General features: G+C 38.2%; 3 protein-coding genes across 3 annotated transcripts; 2 read left to right on the top strand and 1 right to left on the bottom strand.

The window, feature by feature from the left end:
* Positions 1–923: 923 nt before the first annotated feature.
* Positions 924–4399, bottom strand: LOC147535132 (ATP-dependent Clp protease ATP-binding subunit CLPT1, chloroplastic-like). The gene is made up of 6 exons (XM_086648425.1): positions 3804–4399; positions 3669–3704; positions 3463–3572; positions 2001–2180; positions 1341–1468; positions 924–1263 (listed from the first exon to the last, which is right to left on the bottom strand). Exons 1-6 carry the CDS (start codon positions 4034–4036, stop codon positions 1231–1233), a joined length of 720 nt encoding a protein of 239 aa, XP_086504551.1. The 5' UTR covers positions 4037–4399; the 3' UTR covers positions 924–1230.
* A 4360-nt stretch (positions 4400–8759) lies between these two features.
* On the top strand, positions 8760–11401 carry LOC147535131 (LOB domain-containing protein 19-like). The gene is made up of 2 exons (XM_086648342.1): positions 8760–9367; positions 10845–11401. The coding sequence occupies exons 1-2, from the start codon at positions 9023–9025 to the stop codon at positions 11184–11186; spliced, it is 687 nt and encodes a 228-aa protein (XP_086504468.1). The 5' UTR covers positions 8760–9022; the 3' UTR covers positions 11187–11401.
* A 1112-nt stretch (positions 11402–12513) lies between these two features.
* LOC147535130 (uncharacterized) lies at positions 12514–14976 on the top strand. Its single transcript, XM_086651138.1, has one exon. The coding sequence runs from the start codon at positions 12632–12634 to the stop codon at positions 14636–14638; it is 2007 nt and encodes a 668-aa protein (XP_086507264.1). The 5' UTR covers positions 12514–12631; the 3' UTR covers positions 14639–14976.
* Positions 14977–26024: the final 11048 nt, after the last annotated feature.

Below are 26024 nucleotides of genomic sequence, written 5' to 3'. Positions count from 1 at the left end.
ACTTATAAATCAAGAATGAAAGAAATACTCAGATTCCGTAACATAAGAAATCAACAACTGATATAGATCTATATATGCAAACATGAGACTTGGTTGTCTTCCACTTTTTGTCTTGTCTTTGTATGTTTCATTAGTTCTTCTTTATTCTTCCTTCACATCAAAATAATCTTAAAATTTGACCACTACATAGAGATGAAAGGTGATCCCAATAACTTATTTAATAGAGAAGAAGGTTGGCACAAGAAGGTCTAGTAAATAAGAGAGAAACGGCTAGAGAGACAGCGTAGATTCTTTTTCTCTCTCTATGCTACCGAATTTTTCAGATTCATTGTGGTAAACTATTAGGGTTTCTTCAATGTGTAGTTTATATATCTTGGGAGAAACCTTAAATCTACTTTGGGCTTTATAGTGAAGTATAATCAACACTTAAAGTGATTGACATCTATAGGCACCCGTCGGGTGAGCATATCGGGCTCGGGTATGGGCGGGGTGGCGGGCAGAGCTTTTCACCCGAGCCCGCCCACGAAAAATCATCGGGCTGGGCGGGTAGTACCCATCTTCGGGCGCGGGCGTCCATGGACATTGTCGGGCACGGGTAAACGTGACGGGTATCGGGCTTTCGGGTAGAATTCCCACCCCTAAGCCTAGCTGATCTAGTTCTACTCCATTTACACTCATGATTAATAAATTCGAGATTTGCACTTTCGTGGGATCGAACGTCGGACCAACTCCATGTTGCGGAGTGGACGTCCAACCACGACACTAGGAGAGGCAGTGGACCATCTCCAAGAAAAGAAAACCTAAAGAGGCATTACTATTTTCCAATCTATACTTAATAATACTTGTACTTAGAATGTGGTACGGTTTTAACCCCGGACTTTCCCAAATCAAAAGGCAATACCAAATAACTTTGAAATCTTTAATTACTAGGGCAAACCCAATTTCATTTCAATCCCTCGATTTCCAATGGATATAGAAGAGATCCAACATTTAAACAGTTTCAAATGGTTCCTTGAAGCAGTATGAGCAGGTTGGGCATCTGAATTACATAAATTGCATTTTGCAGAAAGAACAGTTCACCTCAATTAGTCTTCGGTTTGGTTAGATACAGAACCAACAAAGCTATGAGGTCAAAATCTGCTTGAACCAACCGCTTTAATCTGAACGACTTCTACTAGGGTTTCGAGAACAACAATCAACACGTTTCATAAACAAATTCTTCTCCAATTCTTACCTATTGCTCAGAACAACATCTTCATTCGCCTGTAGGTAACAAAAAACGTATACATTAGGGTTGAACAGCCAACTTGAACCAGAAGAATGGCCATTAAAGAACTTACAGATTTGGCAAGCTCTTTAGCTTTCTCATCATCAAAACCTAGAGCAGCCATTATCTTATGGCCTGCTGATTCTTTCTCAGACCAAATTCCTAGAAGCAAATGACTTGTTGTAATTTCTCCACTTTCACCTGCAGTAACAAAAGACATCTAAGTTTATAATATCATTGTTTTCCTACAATAGCAGATAAAAGAAATGTGGCTAAAGGGCAAAAATCATGTAAGCTAAAATGTCGTGCTCTCCATGGAAACCCTCAAGATGAAAACTGAGCAGGTAGTGGCCATAACATTGCCCCGTTACAGTTTCCCATATGTCAAAAGGGAAACAAAATGAAGGTCAACTCAACTGCAATCACCTGATATTCAATGAGATGCTATTTACAGTATAAATTCGTATTGCACAATGGACACAAGTACACAACTAGATTTTCACATGACTGACTAGCAGATCCATGTTGCATTTGCACGGGTATGAAGAGTTCAGGGATTAAGCAAGATAAAATTACAAACCAATGCAAGTGGGAGGAATAAAGGTAACATCGTGAATATAGTGAAGTTGTTGACACGTTTCACTGCTCTAGAATCATTGAGACGAGGAAAAGGAAAGGGAGTACTAATATCATAGGACATGCCATTTAAGCTGCATAAAATGGAAAAAATTACCGGATTTCAGCTTCTCGTCAACAGCCCAATCTAGAGCCCTTTGTGCTGGTTCAGTCAATGGTGGATGCTCAGGACTGAAATAGTACATGTCAGATTTTCCAAGTAATTTGATAGTTTCATCTCGAACTTGGAAAAGAGTTATTCCATTTGCACGCAAAAACTTTGCTGCAAGACTAGTTCCTGCAGAAAATGGGAAAATTTGTTCAAAAGAGAGGCTGGTCTAACATGCGAAAAGCACCCTGGAATGGAACAGCAAGATATATATATCTATAGATCAAACAACACTACTATCAGATAAAATCTCTAGTTCACATTGAATATGCACTATGTACTACAAATAGCACAAACATCAGGTTTCTATACCTTCTGCACTTGTAAAGTGTATTAAACTTTCAAAAGAAACTAGATGCATAGTCTCTGTACAATTCTGGCTCAACCTTTCTGTTCTTTTTTTGTGTTTCCTCACATGAACAAGCTTGATATTTATCTAGCACGGGCGTTGTTATGGATATTGAAATACCAATACAAGGTGTTGGACACTAAGCACAAAGATGCTAAAAGGAGGAAAAGGTAATACGCATATATATATTCTTGACTTAATTGTTTGTCACTGTAGTGATACTAAACATCACACATTAGTTCATGACACAGGAAGCACATCCTAAACATCACACATTAGTTCTTTCAAAAACAAATTTGAGATTGTAGCCACTGTAGTGATTTCCCGTATGGAACAGAGATCCGAGGAGCTGGACATAACATTAGTTCTTTCATGACATTGCCCTGTGGTGAACCTTTCAGAATCAAAACTGAGCTGGCCATAAGACGGGAAAAGAAATATTCAAAAAGGACTATCCATGTTTCATAGCTAGAATATGTAGAACATCAAAGCTTCGTCTCCAAGCTATGACCTACTAGACTACAGTCACCACTAGTACAGCCTTCTCTTCAACTTCCTGTCACGCCACATTCCCACTATAACCCACCCGAGATAAACTGCACTTCTAAATTTGTGCCCAAATTATCAGATAAAAGATTTCCTTTATCTAATGCCAACAAAGCTTCCACAACAAAATTCTAGGACATGTCCAAGTACGTATATACCAAATATTCTCTTATGAGCAATTCTTCCATTTCACTTGACTACGTTTGAGCTAAAGTCGTACGATGTAAGAATGAACGCCCAATAGGTTCAATGTGATTATAAATAAATGTTTAGTTCGATTTATCACAACCATAACGAATATTATTAAGTTATACATCTCCTCCCATACTTGCACAACTCCTTAAAATGCATCCTTCTTCGAAAAACAACACATAACTCTTCACTGATATTCTTCGATCAGCTCATATATTAAAGAAAATTAACCCATTATCCTAATCTAATATAAATGAAGACTTCACCAAAAGACATTATAAATGCCGATAACTAAATCCAAGAAGATAAAGGGAAATGACTAACCTTCAACCAAGATCCCCATAAGGAGAGCTTCAGTCCCAGTATTAGGGTACTTGAGCTTTCTGGCCTCCAATTCCGACATTGCAAAAGATTTTATTGCCCTAGCCGACCATCTAAAACCCAATATCCAACATTAACAATTATCATTGATATAAAATCCAATCAAGATATTCAAGAATTAACCATTAATGACCATGTCAAAAACTTACTTGGGAAGCTTCTCTGTCGTAGCCCTCTCTGGTTTTCTGCAAAGAGAGATAGAGAGAGAGAAAGAGTCAATTAACATCAATGAATTCTTGTGTTTCAAAATGAAAATTTTGATAAGTTGAATTGGAAAAACTTACGCAGTTGGAAGACTGAACAAAACAGTAACAGCTGAGCTTTGTCTCTTAGGAACAAGAGACCACAAATTAGATGAGCTAATTGAGATAGTTTGCCCTAAAAATGAATTCACCAAACAAACTGAACTGAAATTCCGTGGAAATGAAAGAGAAGACGAAGAAGTTTGGATATATTTTGTAGGTGAATTCGTTGTATTCAATAGAGCCAGTACAGAAACTGTTCGAACGGCTGCCATTGTTAACCTGAAAACCCTAGTTTTTTTTATGGAGGGAAACGGGAAAATTTGACTCAACAGAAGGGGAACTGATTTAGGGTTAGGGATGTAAAAAACTGAGATTTCTTTGAATTTTAATTTTGGATTGAATTTATGCTTCTTATTTTTCTCTATCTAATTTTGGAAGTGGATAGCGAGCTTTACTTGTTCAGTTGTTTTTTACTCCCATTCATTTGGCCATTTGGGTAGCATAGTAATTAATAGATATATTTAAGGGTAAATACGAGATTAGATTAGAGTAGAGAAGACGATTTACTAGGAATTTGTTTGGGCGCAACCAAACCTATCTTTCATTCGCCATTGTACCTTGCTCAACAAAAAAAATCTCCATCATACCTTAAGGACCGGGGTACAGGTATGGGTTCGATACTGGGTTCGATACTGGGTTCGATATAGGTATCGAGTATGGACCCGACACAGGTAATGCTTGTACAATACTGGCAGGTGAGTAAATCGATCTCGTATAATGGTGGAAATTGGGGGTTAGTTGACCACGGGCTTGCTCTTTCATCGGATTGGATTGGGCAGTCTTTAAAATTATTTGTCTGTTAAGGAATACAAGGCGGGTTTCAACAAAAAAAAAAAAAGGAATACAAGGCGAATTTGGTCGTATAATTTTCAGATCCTTGTGCCCAAAACTCGTCTAAACTCGTCAAACTTCTTGGGTTATTGGGTATTGGGCGGCTCATGTTTTCACTAACTAAAAGAAGAAAACCTTTACGCGCTACTCAATGGAAAGGCACTTTCATTATCGACATGAACGCGTGAATGGCAGAGTCGTAAGATCACTTGAGCTTAACGAAAATTTGAGAAGCTTGACCATTGTAAATGAAAGTAGAATAAACGACTCTTATTCCATCTATGTTCTTCAACGAGAGAACGTAATAAGCAGGTCATATCGGACAAACACCACCTAGTCGGGCTCGTGCAATATGTCAGGTAGCACTTCAAACCCTGCTCTGTTTATTTCATAGGTACAATCAGGTTGGATCTGCCCTCGGATTTCGAATGTCCATGCGCTTCAATGTAGTCTAGTTCTCTGGTTGTTTTCCAACCCTAATCTCGTTCGACATTTTCGGCCCTAATTTAGCCCATTAAATCGTCTAATGATATTCACACCTTTCGACGTAAACTTCGACCCCCAAAATGGATTACATAGGCAGGAAATTTTTTTATATTGTTGTGGGATTTGGGAATTTTTCATTAATGATTTAACTTAGCCAGTAATCGTGCTCATCACTTATTCAGGATGTATCAATGTCTTGTAACGACCAATGTAGATCGTAGTCAATTTCTAAAAAAAAAAAATGTATATCTATGCAACATTTTCTTCACCATCACCTCTGTTCGACTTTGTCTACTTCGTAATCATCTTCTTTAGCACTGCTAACATCATCAACCACCACCACCGTCACCACCACTCTCTTTGATAAATTAGGTTCAGAGTTTAGAAAAAGAGAAATGTAATGAAGAAAGATGCTAGCTATGGACTTATGGTTGTGGTAGTTGAAAGGGTAGGAGGATATGAAATAGGCCACACCCTTTACACGAGCTAATTGCATCTTCCCTTCGTTTGTTCCTTAACAAAATGAGGCCGATAAGTCTATAAGGGGAAAAGAAGGTTATTAACAAAAAAAAAGTATAAGGGGAAAAGATTTCACAAGCTTGTAATAGGCCACACCCTTTACACGTGTCAAATACTTTACCAACTAGGGTTAGAAAAAGAATTACAGTATATATGAACCTCTAGAATAAAATTAAAGTAGACTTTTATCAAATAGAAAAATAGAGTCAACTGACTTAGGAAAATTGGGAGTCTAATAAGTTGCATTTAATTATTCCTTTCCAGTAACTGTTTTGTCTTGTTTAAACTTTGATTATCAATATTGTCTTGCTTTTAAACAACTTCAAAATAAGATTGCACAATTGACCATTAGTTTTTTTTTTTTTTTTTTGATGAGAGGAATTGACCATTAGTTTGTGTGCCTATTTTATTGTAATTGAGGTAAATCACTTAATCGTTTTTTATTAGGTTGAGCCATAACCCTAGAAGCATTTGAACTTTGGCCTGCATTTCTACATACTTCCAATCTCTACAACTGGTTCTTTACTTACAATTATATTTTAGTAGTAACTAGTTAGCATTTTAGTTGTTTGCTATTCGTATTAAAATTTTAGTTTTTCCTTTGATTAACAAGGTTCTTTATTAATGTCATAAATATAAGACAGTGCATTTTAAGTTTAGGTACGTTTCTATTTGTTCAGACTAATAATAAATCTTTGTACCGTCGTACTAGTTCCATTCTGTAAATAAGATTCTAAATTTTTCATGTATTTAGAAGGTGGAACTTATAAAACCTTGTGTGATTTGAATTTACAAATATAGGTTTTTTTTTATCTGGAAAGACATTTAGACAAGCTTAATTATAGAAAAGTCAAAATGCCAATGTAATCTCACAAGTCATAACTAAAAGTCTAAACGGAATGAACAATTTTTATTTGTCACATTTTGTTGATTGTTCTCCAGGTTTTGGGTATCTATCTAGACTTTAGATATGTTATAGGTTTTCTATCATTTTTCAATAGATAAACCACATGCATAATAGTTCATTCTTTTTTTCTTGGGGACTTTTATTTCGTCGTCTCCTGCACGGGCCGGACAAAGCCGGACGGCGCGCCCGTTTTATTTTGGAACTTTTTAGCCTAGAAAAAGTAAATGCAAAATAGTAGTAGAAGATAAATAGAGAGAGAGAGAAAGGGTGGTACTGTGTGATCATTTCATGAGTTAAAAATAGCAATAAAAGAGAAGTGGTAGTTGTAAGAGTTGGGAAGTGAAAGTGGGCATGTTTGGAAGAACAAACAGTACTACTTGTAGATGGATGGATGGATGGGCATGGTTTTGCGTGATAATCAGTGCGGCTTACTTGACTACTAACTTATCACTTTCTCATTTATTGCTTCTCCTAACTTTTTCAACACCTATCTATCTATCATCCCTTGTTTCAAACCCTAACCCTAGCTGACCAAAATATATCAAATCTATTTCTTCCTTGGACCCTACCATTCTTTAAATGGGTCCTATCACATTGATGATCATTGATGATCTTTTTCTTACCCCCACCATCTCATGTGTAGTCTGACTGTACTTGTACTCTTGACTCCGTAGATCTACTTTGACTCCCTAAAGAGAACATTATAAATGCTACCATATAGATCAACAAAAAAATATATATATAGATCTATCTTTTTCTTAATATAGTAGTAGTATGAGTTTTTTTGAAACAGTATAGTGAGTTATTTCACTTATATTTAATGGTGGGAAATGTGAAGTGTCCGAAAAGATTTGAACTTAATTTTGTAATTTGATGCGACTCTCCCCTCAAATAGATTAAATTCAAAATCACTTGAAATTGGTTTCTAGGAAGTTAAAATTGTTTTTTTTTTTTATTGTTGAGCGTGTCTAGAATCTTTGACTTCTAAGGTAGAAGAATATACCTCTTACCACTCAAACCAAAAGTTGTTGGTAAAATTGAGTTTTCATATCTCTCTACGTTTAACTATTATTACGGAGTAATGAATTTTTGTTGGTTTAATATTCAGGTTTAAAGTTTAGTTTTTGTTGGAGAATCTAAATTTGATTTGCTTAAAGTCTAATTTTGAATCAAAATTGAGAGACGAAAATATGAGAGATCTTCTTGTTGGTTTAATCTTTTTGATGGATTAATAGATTTTGTTGGTTGAAGATTGAGAGAGAAAGAAACAGAAGAAAATAGAACGAGGGGGCGCATGGGAGGCCGTACTAACGCGCCTATAGAGGGGAGATGCGTATAGCATTTTTGGTCGGACGGTAGATTACTTGTTACAATTAGGACCATTAGGGATGTAAAAATTGTTTGAAGGATAATAAGGGGGATTAAAATGATTGGAAGTGCTAGAATAGCAAAAGATTTTGATAGAAGAAGTTGCCCAACTGATGAAGCAGTTGTGATATTCTTCTCTCGACGATCAAGATTTAGTCAAAATTTTAAACTACAACTTCTTTTGTCAAAATCCTTTTTGGTTTTAGCATTTCCCTAAAATAATTTATGACAAGTTGTTTGCCCTTTACACATCATAGACTTAAAATTATGGTACGTGATTTTATTCTGAACGAAATTCTACGACTCATATAAAAGATACCGACACAAGTGAAGACACACGATTCACCGTGTCCATCATAATAAGCCAAATATACGATTATATTCTCGCTTAGCTGGCACCCCCGTAGTGTAGTATGAGGTTTTGTTCCGGTGGGACAGAGAGAGGAGGAATGGATGGGCATATTAGAGGAGCAATGATAGAATTAATAGATTGAGGGTGTATGTTCATAATACCTTTGGTTTTGTCCTTGTAGCAGGTTTCAACTTGCACGCACTATTCATCGATGAGATCGAAAAGACAGTTGAAACAGAGAGAGTGTGGGTGGTGGTGATGATGATCTAGATAGAGAGAGAGAGAGAGAGAATGAGATTTGATTGAGGGGCATGTCGCACGTGGACATAGCTGGGTCGGTTGGAAGTTGATATTTGTCCCTTTGATCGGATTTATGTTTGCTTCACGCAATCTGCTGCCCCTCCTATCTACACACACACACACTCTCTGTCATCTCTCATTTCTCTCTCTCTCTCTCTATTGTTTGCCGTGGCTTTAAAGTTTGTTTAATTCTTCTCTATTATATAATCAAATCTCCAAACTAGTCCCACCCTCTGTAAACTAGTCCCTCTCCTTCAACTTTAACCCACTACCACCACCATCTCCAAACTAGTTCTCTATACAAACACAACACCCACCTTTTTCTTATCCCCTCCTCTTAATAAATACTACTCTATACTCTCTTATCTCTCTCTCTATTCATGACTAGTAAAGAAGATTTGTCTCTATAGAGGGAAAAATAAAATAAACAAGATCATGATGATGAGTGGTGGTAGAAGTGGAAATGGAAATGGAAGTGGAAGTGGAAGTAGTAGTAGTGGTGGTGGTGGTGGTGGTGGGCCATGTGGTGCATGTAAATTCTTAAGAAGAAAATGTGCAAAAGGGTGTATATTTGCACCATATTTTGATGCAGAACAAGGTTCAACTCATTTTGCAGCAGTCCATAAAGTATTTGGTGCAAGTAATGTTTCTAAACTTCTATTACGTTTACCAATTCATAAACGTCTTGATGCTGTTCTTACAATCTCTTATGAAGCTTTAGCTCGTATTAGAGATCCTGTTTATGGTTGTGTTGGTCACATCTTTGCTCTTCAACAACAGGTAATTAACCCTAATTAATCTACCCTAGTTCCCTTTACTATATCTCATCATATATACCCTATTTTTTTCAATTTCCCTTAATTCAGTAAACATATGCTAAATTCACTTTGGTTGAGTACTGGTAACCATAATATAAGACTAGGGTTAGGATCTTAAACTGTTTGAAGTTGGAAGATATATAAGATTCATATATAGAGGACAAAAATAAGATATTATTAGAAACTTCTTATATTAATTGAAACCCAATTAATGGCATTTTTCTTTTTTGGAGTAATTTATTTGGGTTATTATGTTTCTAGAGATAGAGAAAAGATGTGTGTTAGGTAAGTGCAGTAAAAGATCCGGTTAACATGCACCATGTTGTGGGTAAATTATTAAGATATCTTCAAAAGTCTGGTTTGTAATATAATACTCTCTACTTATTAGGGTTTTGTTTCTTGTGACAGAACATATATATGGTGAGGTAGGTGCATGAAAAAAGTAGTTCTATTCATGGAGTAAGATTAGAACCTTGGTCTCTCTAGATTAAGTTTTGGTTATTAGGGTTTTGTTTGAAGAGTAATTTGGTTTTTTGATACATTTGTTCATTAAATGAAACTCATTCATTATTGCTCATTTTATTGTATTTTCACTTGAAGAGTAATTAGGGTTCCTTCCTTTGAACAATAATTACCAGTCACCATCATATATATATAGATAGATATATGAATCTTTTGCTTGCCCGAGCTTGCAAGTAAACTTTTAGTAAGTCAAATATTTAAGATTTTTTTAGTATTTTGACCAATTTGAGTTCATTTATCATCTCGAGGAAGTATAACAATCTATGATCTTGAGCCTTAATTACTTAAACCTATGTTCATCAATTATTAGCTAGATATAATCTTTCTTTAAATACCCAAAGAGGAAATAGTTAAAGTAATCCACAAATTTGAATATTATATGTCTTTTAATCTTTAGTTAGGTTTACAACCACCTACCTCTTGCATATAAAATTCTATAGCTAAGTTTAAGAGCCGTCATAGTGGGATCCAAGCCCTACGATGATACATGTACTGCCCGAGCTCACCGCTAGCTGCCACATCATCTCGTATAAGACAAGGTGCAATATCATCATTTCAGAAGTGTAAATGACGATTTTGCCTCTTTTCGTTTTATCCACGTAGGACAAGCGGTGTGCTAGGCTGTCATGTGGGTGAGTCACTAATCGTTTTTTATTAGACTCTACTATATGCCACATGACGTTACGAAGAGTAATGTATAATGTCCACAGCTACATTTGTTGTGACTTGTTTTCTATGATTTTATGTTTTCCGGCATCACATTCTCTATGAACTTGTGTTGCCCGAGGCCACATTCACTAAATAATGTTGATTCCGAGCATCGTGTAGTCGGCTAATGTGCTCTACGTATTTTATGCACGTGTATTTACAACATAAACTTCACTAACCAAAAGAAGTTTCGAATTTGTGTACTATAGGTGGTGAATTTACAGGCAGAGTTAGCTTTTGTTCAGGCACACCTTGCAACCTTAGAGCAACCATCTCAACCAACCATGTCTTCACCTCCATCTTCTGCAATGATTAATCCACATTCTTCATCGAACATGTTATCTCCCTCTGATCTGCCAATACATTTCAACTCTCTGCAGTCACAACCACAACAACTGTCAACGTTCGAAAGTACAAGTTGTTGTAGTCCAACCACTACTCAAAACATGAACTTTGAAGATGGCACTGACCTCCAAGCCCTCGCACGAGAGTTTGTTTACCGATACCTTCCTCCAGAAGATGTAACACTTCATACATCAAACTCTTGCTAAAATGAAAGAAACTAACCAAGTCTTTGCTAGGGGATCTTTTTATCTCATGGTGATTACAAGTGTAACAAAAGTATTTTCAGCATAGCGGGCCTCACTGAGGAGCCCCCACACGAAAAGCTATTAGCTCAGTGGTCGCCTGTGCTCCCGAAATGTCAAGACGAGAGAACTTGATTTGTTTTTTGAGCTTAATGGATAATGTTAGTAACTTTTGCTCCCATGTTTGTTATATTTCTTGGTTTTGTTAGTTGGGTAGTAATGCTCATTAACTAGCTTAACCTTTCGACTTATGGTACTCAACCAAGATACATGGATGTGTTTGGTGAATCTTGAGTTGCATTATTTCCCACTTCACGATACTAAGGAACTTACCAGTTGACATCAACCAACTCCATGAATGCATCAGGGAGTTCATCTAATCAAGTGGCGCCTTTAGCACAATCTTTAGAAATTCCTAAGATTTAGTTGGGTTATGATAAAATCACGAAATTTTCGAGATCTTCTCTATTATCTTATGAATGGGAAGTCCACTTTGAAATCGTCAGACTCTCGGCTTCAAGGAGTTCTGACTTTTGGGTGAGGGCCCTCCCACTCCTAGAGGAACTCAAATTGGAGCATTGACTTCTCCAAAATGCCAGAATGCTGGTAATTCTAAAATTGTAAGAGCACCGCCAAATCTTGTTTGCTTAGGCCCATTTAGCTACTATCATGCTTTCACCACCCTCTACGAACAAGAGGTCAACTTGTGGTAAGAGAAGATACGTTCGTATTGATGAACTCATCCCCGATACATAGTGATTAAGTACAACTATAATAATTGAGATTACCAAATAAATTCACTCAAAATCTGAATAAGAATCAATAGTCTATCTATAGAGTGAAAAGTTCATCAATAAACGGCGAGAATTGACCTAAAAAACTACTAATTTCATTTACGTCTCGGATAGACTTGACTTTTGATCTTGTTCTTCCATTGATGCATAAGGGTTTATTTTGAGTTTTGTGTTTGGTATGAGCCATTAGTCAATCTTTGAGTAAAGACAATACAAATAAGCACATTTTTTTTATCAAAAACTATAGAAATATAAAAGTTTGTAACCTGGCGGATAAGAGTAAAGGAATTCAATATAACACAAACCCAAATTTTCCATGATCTCAAGCTTCATGACTCATAGTTATAAGTTTCTCCACAACCCATCAGCTGTTAGATCGAATCGTAACGGTAACTTTCTACAAATTCAACATCTAAAATCAAACCACTAGTGTTATTAAGTTGTAACTAGCTACACCTTAAAATTACTCACTTAACCTACTTTACCTTTTTGATATATTAAACAAACAAATAGAAATCAAAACCCTCATTTTCTCTCTCTAATGTGAGAAGTAAAGAAAGAAGTTCCTCCAATTACATTTTTCAGATAATCATCTTCTCTCTTTTTAGCTTTCTGATGATTCCTACTAGTAAACCCCAAAATCATCTTCTTCTTCATCACCACCACCACATAAACCCTAATTCAATCATAATGGATGAAGAACCAGATGAACTTTTGTCTTTACAACCACAAATTCTCGATCACCATATTCATTTACAAAGACAAATTCAAGTAGATCAGCAGCAAAGACATCAAGAAGAAGAGGCGTTTTCATTACCTTCAATTTCTGAAATTGAAGTTTACGGAGATGAATATGATGAAGATGAAGATGATGATAATGAAAAACAAGTTGAATCTCCAAGCCCTAGTTCGTCAGATAACGATGATTCTCGAAATCGACGAGCTTCTTCTTCGTCGTCTAAGTCAGTCGCGATTCGATCTCCTGGATTTGTTAGTCCTGAACCACATATGTCATCTCAGTTCTATACTTTCAACCGTCAATCTCATGCCCTAATGGTTCAGTGTATTTTGGAGCGGCGTTTAGCTACGCCCGATGAGATCCGGAGAGTTACTCCTCGGCCGGTTCTGAAAAGTTGGAAATCAGTCTGGAAGGATCGGAATGAAGATACTGCTTATTTGACGGCCTGGAAACGAATTCAAGATAAGTTAAATGGTCATATTGATGCTCATGGAAATCAGGTTTTGTATTTTAAGAACAATTCATCACAGTATGTTTCTCATATTGATCAGTGGCAAGATATTGTTACTACTTTTCATTGTCATGGTGATATTACACATTTAGGGTTTAAAGATACCCTTGATAGAATTAAACAAGTATGGACAGTTGGAGCTAAATTTTATGGAATTCCTGAATCTTTTATTAAAGTTTGTGTTTCTTCTTGTCCTGTTTGTTCTGCTGCATCTGGTTCTACTTCTAAATCCAAAAGGCGTAGATTTGAGTACACTGAGTCGTATGATGTTCCTGCTAAGGAAGTCCCACAAAGGCTTCAGCAGTTGGCTGCAAAGCACAAGGTTGTGCTCTGTATTCGTCAGAAGTACATTAGGTATAAGCCGTTCATGGCTGAGGTCAAGGATTACGCTTGTCATAGGGCAGGAGAACCAGCTGCGAAAAAATCTAAGATTTTGAAGAGGGAACCCTATGCATCGAAGCGATGTGGATGTGGGTTTCGGATTAGGGCAATTGTTCCTATAGCTAATTATAACGAGAAAGATAAAACTTTTGTTTATCAGGAAGAGGGAACGGCAGTTTTTAAGCTTTATGCTGTGCATTCAGGGCATGAACCGGGTCCATTGGATGGTAATGCAAGGATTATACATAGAGTTGTTGGGTATAAAGGAGGGGTTTTACTGGATGAAGATACTGTTTATGGTATGAGCGAAGAAATGGAGACAGATGCTTATAACTTCATGGATAAGGATGATGGGGATTTGCAACTTTCGGTTATGCATCAAGTCCGGAAACTGAAAGCTGAGGTGGGTTTGTTGGAAGGGAAAATTGTGAAAACTCCTCGGGAGTTTTTAGGTTCTTTGTCTCACGAGCTGTCAGACATTGTCAGTAGACTTAGGAGTATAAGAGAAGATATATCAAGACCAACTGAACTGCTTCATAGTAAGCAGCCCCAAGATGATGTGTTGGAGGCAGAGAGTGATCTAGCTCGTTGGGGTGAGCACCACCATGATCAGCTCTATGGGGATGGTAAGGCTAAAGATTTGATCGAAGAAGATGACGACAGGTTTGGACAAACACTTGATGATGTTGTTGTGACATGGGATCATGTAAGAACAGACAATAGGAGTAAAAAGAATTTGTTGACCGAGAACTGTAAATCTGATAAATGGTTGAATGATGCTTGTGGTGAATTTGACGAAAAGAGCATCCTCGACTGTGAGGATTCAAAGTTAATTAAGCCCTTAAGACATGAAGATACATTAGTGACAGATGCTGGTCTTGTTGGTATACAAGTAGACAACTTCTATCCGGAGAATCCGAAGTGGTATGATTGCAGTTTGGATCCTGGAGCAGATTGTGGCGATGGTGAATTTAGACACGAGATTGTGTAAAAGAAATACCGTACCTGCTCTGACATAGGTGTTGTTTGCCCCTTCCATAATGTTAGTAGTTGGGGTTGTAAATTGTGTGTACATAAGGTCAGAGAATCTACCACCACACAAGCTTTCAGTGTTGTTGCCAATCTGTAGGTCTGTGGAACGTCCCTATTGGGTTTCCCGCATAGGTTTACTACATAACATGTGTTTTAGACTTGAATTATTTGACTCTTCTTACTATGCAGATAAGTGATCTTTTCCTGCTCTTTGGTTTTCCTATGTTTTTTAGGCCTTCTTGTGTTTCTATCCTCATCCATGTTGCATGAAAATATATTCTCACTTGGGTGATTTTTCTCCGATGGGTTTTGGTTTTCTTCCTGATGATATACACCTCCATTGTGAATTTTTTTTAGCAATGTCATCGATGCACTGTCGAGTGAACAAATTGGGCCATTTAATATGGTCTACATGCAAGTATCAAGTATGTGTAGGACTATTTGTTTGTTGTGAAAAAAGTGCCATTGTCTTGAATTACTTGCAATCTGTTAAATGGTGGAAACTACTTTGGCCATAGATTGCCGAATGAGACCTTGATATGTACTTATTTGATTTTCTGGCACTTCATTCGGTCGTTTGTACTTTGTTCGTGAATCCAACATTGCTTTTCATCAACTGTTACATGTCTTTATAATATTCTTTTCATTGTTTCTGTTTTCCTGCATCAAAGAAACGTTAAGATTGTTGAACTTCTAAATTGTATTATATAAGGGACTGTGCCGAGCTACATTACGATCTGATTTTGCCTCAACTGTCATCATCCTATTGTACCTGTTAGATATTTGAAGTCCGAAAAGGGGAATCAATGTAGTTCAGAAATCGAATGTGAAAGCTCTTGAAGAGAGACACGGTAGATATTGTTTCAACTTCTATAGACAAAAACAAAGTGGGAGAAGAGCGTTGGCACCCTGTTTACTAGTTATTCAACCCTTGTACCATGATAGGCCAGGACGAATAGCTTGCATCACGAAGGAGATGTCACTGATCAAATCAAAAGTCAAGTATGTGCTGTTTATTTGTGCAATCATATTTCAATAATTCCTCTAATCGAAGTAATTTCTCTATACTTAATGTTGGTTATCTTTAACATGCTATCAACCTCCAATCCTAACATTTTTATAGTGTACATATTACTAAATGACCTCTGACTTGATCCGCACTGCAAGTAGTGACTGAGTAGTACGAAGTTAAGACTTAAGAGATAGAAGATAGAAGCACTTGTAATGTTTTTTTTATGCAATATGGGTAGCTGAAATGTTGCTGTCTATTTCGATATAAGCCGTACTTTTTCTGTGTCAGGTTACTCTGTATTTTAGTTACTTCAGTGGGGGTAATTGTGAGATTTTGTATGTAGTATGTAGTATGTACATCTGAGTGTACTTGCACACATTTTGTGTTACGAATTACGACTGCCAAATAACACTTCAGGCCGATGTATTTGTGTATGTTGTTATAATTGTATATCTAGACACAATAAATTGTTGATAAAACTCTGACCTGATAACTAAGTGAAGTAAATATACACTTCCGTTACCTGTATCATTGTCTATGTTATGTAGATGGAACATCAGTCTTTATATACGGTGAAACCCACTTGGCCTCTGGTATACATGTTATTTCATGTTTTTTTTCAAACATATCAACCTGATTGAACCATCATCAGTTCAACTTTGCCTGTCAGTGCATGATTTTACATTTTTATACTTAAAGACTGGAGTTGAAATCTGGAAGAAAGGGACAAATGGTATCGCTTCAAAATGAAACTTACTCCTAGGAACTAAAAGATGGAGTTTGGGAGCCACTCTTATAGACTTGTTTGCTTTCCTCTCTTCCACACCTCCTAGGTTAGAACAGATTTGTACCACAAAAGCAGTTATGTTCATCGTGTTCTTGTTCATAGTATATCGAGTTTTATGATGTTAGTGCTGTGTATGTTCCGCACCGGCTTCTGTACTGTATTCATGAATTCAGCCCTTGTGAAAGATTACTCATGTTGTTTTTATTTTGCTGTTTTCTACCTTAGAAGTAAGCGAAAGGGTGTTGCTGCATTTGTAATCTACTAACTGAAACTCGTTATAGATACAATGGCAAGCAACATTATGATTTAAGATTGGCTCCACATATGAACCAGTGTGGTGCACAGAATGAAAGTTCAAAGCTCTTAAAGAAAGAGAGAACCGAGATTGCTTCGACTGTGAAAACAAACACAAAGCGGGAAAGACCATGTACTATGTTTTCTAATTTGTCCATCCTTGTGCTGTCATAAGCAAGGAATTAAAGACATTCTTTTCAGACTGGGGACAGTAGTTTGCATCACAAAGGAGAGATGTCATCGTTCAACACCTGGAGGTAAAGTATGATGTTAATTTATGTCACTTGTGTTCTTACTCTCTTCTTTATTAAATTGTCAATGGTTTGCCTATGATAATTTTTGTTTCTCTAGCTTCTCTTTTTGAACATCACCACAGAAGTATCGGGTTTAGGGTTTGGGGGGACATGCTTAGGGAGACAATATGTAAAGTGGTAGAACAGATAAGATCTACTGTAAGAGGCAGTTTCATCAATTGGAGGTGGAGGCAGTTTCATCAATGAGGCGGTTTCATCAAATTGGTAGGCGGTTTGGTGAAGGTCGGTGGAATTGGTATCCCATTCCACCGACTCCAATTTTGAGTCCAAATTGGACTCAAAAATTGGAAACCCTTGCATATATATATATGGGGTATTGAGAGCCTATCATCAACCAACACAAGCAACAACAACTCTTCTTTAGAGAGTTAGAGAGAGAGCAAGAGTGAGAGAAATTTTTCATAGTTTTTGAGCGGTGTTAAATTTCTCGGTCGTCGAAGATTTAGTATAGAAGTTAAATTCTATACGGTACCATCTTGGGACGAACTTGCGGGTTGTGTGAGTCGTCTTCATCTATCCTTCAATAAAGATTTCTTGTTCGCCCAAGGACGTAGGCTTTAAAGCAGAACCTCGTTAAATTCTGCTCGCATATTTGATTTTGGCTTAGCTTTTCGATTAATTTTCGTAGTCGAATCAATTTCTTGAATAGGTTCGAGCTTCCGCGACTTTTAGTTCTAACAATTGGTACCAGAGCCTTGTTGAGATTGAACGAAGAAGAAGATGGGATCGAGAAGTGGTACGGTCAAATCAGGGAAATATGAGATAGAGAAGTTCAATGGGAAAAACGATTTTTCTTATTGGCGGATGCAGATGAAGAATCTGTTAATCTCGCAGAAATTACACAAGACGTTGACGGGAAAGAAACTAGGAGATATGTCAGATGAGGATTGGGAGGAGTTGGATCTCGAAGCACGGGCTACCATTATGTTGTGTCTTGAGAGGGACGTGACGTTCCTAGTAGACGGAGAAACAACGGCGGCGGGTGTGTGGTTAAAGCTAGAAAGCAGTTTCATGACGGAAACTTTAACGAATCGGGTCTACTTAAAATCCAAATTATTCACATGTAGAATGGAAGAGGGTTCTTCTATTCAGGAATATGTGAATAGGTTTGACAGGATTATCTCAGATTTGAAGGATATTGATGTTAAGGTTGAGGATGAGGACCAAGCCCTCATATTGTTACTTTCATTGCCTAAATCCTATGAAAACCTTGTTCAAACTTTGATGCTTGTTGGTGATAGTCTAAGCATGGAAGAGACGAGAAATTCGCTATTAGCGGATGACCTTCGTAAGGTTGCTACTAGCAGTATGGCGTCGGGTGGAGTAGACAAAGAACAAGCACAAGGGTTGTTTGTAACGAGGGGGAGGAGTAATGAAAGGGGAAAGGGAAAGGGCGGGAAATCTAGATCCAAATCTAGAGGCTCTTTCAAGAAAATGTGCTTTAGTTGTGGTGAGCTTGGCCACTTTAAAGCGGCTTGTCCAAAGAGAAAGTTGAAGCAAAAGAACGAAGGCTACAAGGAGAAACAAGAGATGCAAGAGGCGGGATATGTGTCAGAAGAGGCGGATGAATGTTTCTCGGTGACAGAGGTGTCTGAGAAAATCTTCGATAAGTGGATGCTTGATTCAGGGGCGTCACACCATATGTGTCCAAATAGGGAGTTGTTTACTACCTATAGGAGTATAGATGGTGGTACAGTTATACTGGGTGATGATAGTATATGTAAAACTGTGGGACTCGGAACAATACGTATCAAGATGCACGATGGAGTGGTGAGAACATTGACGGACGTAAGACACATACCCGATTTGCGGAAAAATCTAATTTCCCTTGGTGTGTTGGAGCGGAACGGCTGTAAGATAATTATAGAGAATGGCTCCATAAAAGTCGTTAAGGGTTCTTTGGTGGTAATGAGAGGTACTCGTTACGGTAATTTATACAAACTTTTGGGGACAACAATTACTGGAGATGTAGCAGTAGGAATCAGTGGAAGGGATCCAACGGCTAGTACGAGGCTTTGGCATATGCGCCTTGGGCATATGTCAGAAAAGGGTCTATCTCTGATGTGCGGGAAAGGCTTGTTGAAGGACATGAAGAAGCCTTGCATGGAGTTTTGTGAGCATTGTGTGTTCGGGAAGGCACACAGGGTGACGTTCTCTACAAGCAAGCACAGGAGCAAAGAGGTATTAGACTACGTACATACCGATGTCTGGGGACCGGCAAAGTTACCTTCCAAGGGTGGTTCCAGGTATTTTGTTACATTCGTTGATGATCATTCGAGATTTGTCTGGCTTTATTTCCTGAAGCATAAGAATGAGGTATTCAACACATTCCTGTTGTGGAAAGCAATGGTTGAGAACAAAACTGGTCGAAAGCTGAAGACGTTAAGGTCGGATAATGGGACCGAGTACACGGATGGGGCATTCAAGGAGTTTTGTAATCAGGAAGGCATTGTGAGGCACTAGACAGTAGTAAACACACCTCAGCAGAATGGAGTCGCAGAGAGATTGAACCGTACACTACTTGAGAAGGCTAGATGTATGCGCTCCAATTCGGGATTAGGCGTAGAATGGTGGGCAGAATCTGTTGCTACAGCTTGTTATATTGTGAACAGGTCTCCACATTCTTCTTTAGATGGCGGCATACCTTACGAGGTGTGGTCAGGTGAACATGCAGATTACGAGAGACTTAAGGTTTTCGGTTGTACGGCCTATTACCATGTTAAAGGTAACAAACTTGACAATATAGCAAAGAAGGCAATTTTCTTAGGATATGCTACAGGAGTTAAAGGTTATCGGCTATGGTGTATGGAAGACAAGAAGTTTGTAATCAGCAGAGATGTGGTGTTTGATGAGTCATCTATTGTAGCTATGGCGAAAGCTACGGTGCCTAGTTGTGGTGATGTTGGGTCTACTAAAGCTCAAGTAGTGGAAGTAGAAGCCGAAGACCAACGGGTTTCTAGGAATCATGATCAGGTGGAGCATCAGGATAAAACTCAGGATGAGGAAATTGATGAACCCGATCATGAGGAGGTTCAAGGGGAAGGTACACAAGTTTTACAACAACAACAGCAGGATGTTTCGGTACACACTAGGCCGAAACGGTTATATAAGCCGGTACAGAGGTTAGGGTCAGACAAACCTCTTAGGCATTACGGGCAGGCAAATGTGGTTGAATATGCACTCTCGGTGGAAGACGACGAGCCGGTCACCTTCAAACAAGCTATCACCGCGGCGGAAAGAGAGAGTTGGTTGGTTGCTATGCAAGAAGAGATGGAGTCTCTTCACAAGAACCAGACATGGGAGGTTGTCCCATTGCCCGAAGGTAAGTCTGTTATTGGTTGTAAATGGGTGTACAAGAAGAAAGAGGATTCTTCTGAAAGCAAGGGTACAAGGTATAAGGCAAGACTAGTGGCCAAGGGTTATGCACAGAAAGAAGGGGTCGACTACAATGAGATTTTCTCACCAGTCGTGAAACATACTTCTATTCGGGTGCTATTGAGTATTGTTGCTCACAGTGATCTTGAGCTGGAACAACTCGATGTTAAAACTGCCTTCTTGCACGGAGATTTGGAAGAAGAAATTTATATGGCTCAACCTGAGGGATACAAGGTTGAGGGTAAAGAAAATCAAGTATGTCGTTTGAGGAAGTCTCTTTACGGATTGAAACAATCCCCTCGCCAATGGTACAAACGATTTGATTTTTTCATGCTAAAGCATGGTTTTCGCAGAAGTGACTATGATTGTTGTGTATACATCAAGAAACTTCGCGAAGGTGACTTTATCTATCTCCTTTTGTATGTGGATGACATGCTTATTGCTTCTCGAAGCATGGTGGAGATAGATAAGTTGAAATCTCAACTCAGTCAAGAGTTTGAGATGAAAGACATGGGCGCTGCAAAGAAGATACTGGGAATGGAGATTAAGAGAGAGCGGTCAAGTAAGAAACTGTACTTGAATCAAAAAGGTTACATCGAACGAGTAGTTTCTCGGTTCGGGATGCAGAATGCGAAGGCGGTGTCAACACCTTTGGCACCACACTTCAGGCTCTCGGGAAAACAATCTCCCACTACTACGGTGGAGAAGGATCATATGGATCGTATACCGTATGCTAGTGCAGTTGGCAGTTTGATGTACGCTATGGTGTGTACTCGTCCAGATATTTCACAGGCGGTCAGTGTGGTTAGTAGGTTTATGGCAAACCCGGGGAAGACACATTGGGAAGCTGTGAAGTGGGTCTTGAGATACTTGAAGGGTACTGTTGATACGGGTTTGTGCTTTGGTGGAGACACATGTCAGGTAAGCGGTTGTGTTGACTCGGATTATGCTGGCGATCTAGATAGAAGACGATCTACTACTGGTTATGTATTTAAGGTACATGGTGCTCCAGTTAGTTGGCGATCGATGTTACAATCTACAGTTGCGTTATCTACTACGGAGGCCGAGTATATGGCTATGGCCGAGGGTGTGAAGGAAGCATTGTGGTTGTGGGGTCTTCTGGATGATCTAGGGATTAAGCAGGAGTGCGTGGATGTATGGTGTGATAGTCAAAGTGCGATCCACTTGGCGAAGAATCAGGTCCATCATGCTCGTACTAAGCATATCGATGTCAGGTATCACTTTGTACGAGATGTCATAGAGGAAGGTGGTGTTTCTCTCATGAAGGTACACACAGATGAGAATCCCGCGGATATTTTGACTAAAGTGGTGACGTGTAGCAAGTTTCAGCATTGTCTGGAATTGCTGCAAATCAGCTCGTGTTAAGTTGCCCGAAAGGGCGTAATGGCGACAAGGTTTTCTTTATGTGAAGGGTTGGTAGAACTACGGTAGCTTGATCCTGTAAAAGGGTACGTAGGCAGCCATGGTCATATGGCGCAGTCGGATGAAGTTACAAGAAGCAGATATATCTTACAAGGAGTATCCTGGTGTTCGTCCAAAATTTGGAGTGTATCAAATTATGTACGAGGTGGAGAATTGTAAGAGGCAGTTTCATCAATTGGAGGTGGAGGCAGTTTCATCAATGAGGCAGTTTCATCAATGAGGCGATTTCATCAAATTGGTAGGCGGTTTGGTGAAGGTCGGTGGAATTGGTATCCCATTCCACCGACTCCAATTTTGAGTCCAAATTGGACTCAAAAATTGGAAACCCTTGCATATATATATATATATATGGGGTATTGAGAGCCTATCATCAACCAACACAAGCAACAACAACTCTTCTTTAGAGAGTTAGAGAGAGAGCAAGAGTGAGAAATTTTTCATAGTTTTTGAGCGGTGTTAAATTTCTCGGTCGTCGAAGATTTAGTATAGAAGTTAAATTCTATACGGTACCATCTTGGGACGAACTTGCGGGTTGTGTGAGTCGTCTTCATCTATCCTTCAATAAAGATTTCTTGTTCGCCCGAAGACGTAGGCTTCCAAGCCGAACCTCGTTAAATTCTGTTCGCATATTTGATTTTGACTTAGTTTTTCGATTAATCTTCATAATCGGATCAATTTCTAGGATAGGTTCGATAGCTTCCGCGACTTTTAGTTTTAACATCTACAATTATTTCTATTCCTATATACACAAGTAGGAGCTACATAGAACACATAACAAATAAGGCAAAGATTATAAGGAGAAAAACTTTTAAAAGGTCTAACTTAACAAAAGATGTCGACTACTAGTAGTAGACTCAGATGTGCTATTTCCGTCTGGATTTTAATACTATTTATGTTAGGCGAAATGGTTGAGGCGAAAAAAAGTAGTTGTTTCGAAATAAGTTGAGAAACCAAGAACTGGTGGAGATAACTTGTCTGATATGATTCCAGAAGCAGGATTACTTCGTTTTACGAGGATTCGAGGAAACAAGATTTTGATCAAATGGAAGGATGATAATTTTTATGGTTTCGTTCCACCTCCTCCATATTGTAGATGAGAGTGGAGCAAGATTTGTAGTGTATTTACTTTCGATTTATATTCATTTACCTATTAGGGATCAGAAGAGACGCACTAGTAAGGTCTTCTTGGAATAAAGGGATTTGGGTTTGTATGTTTGGATGTAACTGTTAATGATTGGGAAATGATTTATAAATGGCCAGACCACTTGCTCCAATTTATCTTGAAGATTTTAATTATACTGCCTCGACAAAATGAAGAAACCCTGATTGTAAGGGATTTTTAGATTTTGGCTGAAACCTATCTGTTCTTTGATGAAATAGTTCTGAAATTTTTCCAATACTATATATTTCTCTATATAGTTTATGAAATATTTCCATCTTTGTTATTCTGTGATCTTCATGCTTATGTTTGTACTATGCTCTATATTCGTGATGCTGATGTGTTGGTATTTTGCAGCAGGCCCAATTGTCTTCTCTTTCAATCAGTATTATATGGCTCTATATAGTTTCAGTCCGACCACACCACTACCACCCTTGGCGGCAAGGCCAACACCAACACTGTACCATCACCACTCCACCAGCCCCACCAAGGTGCACCAAACACCAACCTTACAACCATCCCGACACAATTATCTATACCAACAAGTTTCAGTACCACAGCAACCCAACGCCGGACTCAACTGCGAATCGTGCAGCAATGTGCCAGTGTTACGATCACGGCCACCACTAAAACTAACACATTTTGATAGACTCACATTGTATGGAGAGCGTCTAGAGCGAGGGCTATAGGCAAGCTTAGCAATTGTCTGGTTGTTTGGTTTGGACTGGTGGAGCCTTCATCAAGAATAAAACTCGTACTCATGGACTTCGGTATATGTGTCAAAAGCGGACAATATCAATAACTATGAAGGTTTACCACCATACTACGGACACATACCATAAACACCACTACCATTACACAGGCAAATTTTAGGGGAGAGTAAGAAGGAAAGGGGTGTCTTCAACAACAATGAAGGGCGCATTTGACTCGGTCCTTTCAATTTTAGTTTTTTACTTAAGCAGAAAGTTGCTTACTACGGCATTGTAACTTCTCATTTTTGGCGTTATCGAGGTCTACAAGAAATTCTAACGCTAATATTTTTGTAACAAGAATGAGGGGATTTTAATATAGATTTTGGATGATTCTCTAAAATGTATTCAACTTAGGGGTGGGAATCGGTCCGGTCGGGACGACCGCGGGCCTTAACTTCATCGGTCGGTCTCGGTCGGGCACTCAAAATCAATGTTCGCCTATTTACTTGGTCGGTCCGGTCCGGTCAAAATCAACATTTCCATTGACCAAATCCCGCTTGTGACCGAGAGACCGGTCGGGACTCACCGGTATAGGTCGGACGGTATCGGGCCAAACCACCTAATTTACAATTAAATAATACCTAAATGAAAAGTTAAAATTAGATTTCATTAACTATTCTTATACTCTTAAATACCACTTAGACTTGGTCACTTACAATTTACATGTAAGACTAATGCTTTCAACAAAAAAAAAGTAACATTACAATATTGTGGGTATTTAAAATAACAAAAGGGAAAAAAGTGAGATATTAGTATATTAGTCACAAAGGGATATGACGGGCCTATCGGTCGAGGTAGGTTGTTATTTCGATACTTAATAGTCGGGCCTATCGGTATTAACCATCGGTCTTTAATCGGACGGGTTAATCGGTCCGGTCACCCGGTCAAAGGGAGATGACCATTTCCCGCCTGCTAACTACCCGACTGACGGGCCGGGCTTTTCCCGTCACGGGTATCGGGTACCCGCGGTACCTAACGGACCCGGGCGGACCCAAGCGGGTATCGGGCCTCCGGGCCGTTATCCCACCCCTAATTCAACTTGTACCAGAAACCTTTGCAATTGGAGATTTTGGGTTATTTTTTGTTTAGCAATAGAGTCTATTCTCTTTACTGGAAAACTACATGAAGTTTAATCTAGTAGATAATTACTTAAAAGTGACTTTTATTGTTTTGGAGTAGAATAAAATAAAGAATTAAGAATGTTTTGTTGGTATTTATTTTCTGGCTAAACTGTTCAACCAACAAATGCTTTATACTACTTTTTACATGATTTTGGTTGGACCTTTTATTAAGTTAATTATGAGATAACCACCGTCCATCTTAATTACTAATTCAATTAATAAGTAGAAAGTAATGGTAGTTTTAGCAATCAAAACCCAGACTTGCAAGCCAAGCTACTACCTAAATCAAGTGTTATTATGTACTAGTAGCTAGTGATTGTAATCCCAGCTTCTACCTAATATTATTATGTGTCACATTATTAGCCGTCGATCTCTTTATCTCCTTTAGATTTTTTTTGCTTAATGGTAAGGTTTCTTCTTTTCTTACATAATTACTTTGTTTTCCATTAGCAGTATAGATAGTGACTCTTTTTTTGTTGTTGAAAGATAATAACTCATGTGATTCTTAACTTTTCAAGAACTATAAGCTCTTTGTGCTGCTCCGTTTATATGTTTCGTGTTATTAGGGTATAATTGTATAATAATGGTTTTTGCGATAGTTTGTCTGACCTTTAGTTTATCAGTATCCTTAAACAGTTTATGAGAGTTGTAAATACTTAATCCTTATGATATATTCAATCTGATTGATGTTTGAATTCTATTTTACGCATGTGATCGTGTTGTTTTTATGCACAAGTTTTGATGTTATTCATCGAGATATCGATATTGTCATATTGGTACTCTCTACCAGTTCAGCTCTAGTTGCAGCTTGAGAAGAAGGTCCAAATTCCAAAGACACGATATCTGGGATGTGAGGAGAACATATAGAGCAGTGTACTACAATCCTATAATCGAGAATTCATTTATACAAATCAACGTCTTACTTGTGATTATCTTCTACCCATTTCTTTGGACACTTCCGCAAAACTTTAAGTCATAAAAGTTAGTAATCAGCTACGGTCTGTGAGTAACACTTTTCAAGTCTCGCGCAAAGCCTATATCGAGGACCCCATTATGTGCTTTGTAGTTGATATCATAAGGTGTAGCTC

This window comes from Eschscholzia californica, unplaced genomic scaffold (genome assembly GCF_041429995.1).
Source record: "Eschscholzia californica isolate CP2 unplaced genomic scaffold, dmEscCali1.0.p SCAF_6, whole genome shotgun sequence".
NCBI lineage: Eukaryota > Viridiplantae > Streptophyta > Magnoliopsida > Ranunculales > Papaveraceae > Eschscholzia > Eschscholzia californica.
The sequence above is the reverse complement of the archived record's forward strand: the minus strand, read 5'-3'. Positions and strand labels throughout refer to the sequence as shown.

What these genes read in the sequence shown, in the direction of transcription:
- LOC147535132 (XM_086648425.1), bottom strand. Translation starts at nt 4,036, where the DNA reads ATGGCAGCCGTTCGAACAGTTTCTGTACTGGCTCTATTGAATACAACG. An exon ending in ACGACAGAGAAGCTTCCCAA is followed by an intron (nt 3,573 to 3,668) that starts GTAAGTTTTTGA and finishes ATTGGGTTTTAG; the next exon opens with ATGGTCGGCTAGGGCAATAA. An exon ending in TGACGAGAAGCTGAAATCCG is followed by an intron (nt 1,469 to 2,000) that starts GTAATTTTTTCC and finishes TTGTTACTGCAG; the next exon opens with GTGAAAGTGGAGAAATTACA.
- LOC147535131 (XM_086648342.1), top strand. Translation starts at nt 9,023, where the DNA reads ATGATGATGAGTGGTGGTAGAAGTGGAAATGGAAATGGAAGTGGAAGT. An exon ending in TCTTTGCTCTTCAACAACAG is followed by an intron (nt 9,368 to 10,844) that starts GTAATTAACCCT and finishes TGTGTACTATAG; the next exon opens with GTGGTGAATTTACAGGCAGA.
- LOC147535130 (XM_086651138.1), top strand. Translation starts at nt 12,632, where the DNA reads ATGATTCCTACTAGTAAACCCCAAAATCATCTTCTTCTTCATCACCAC.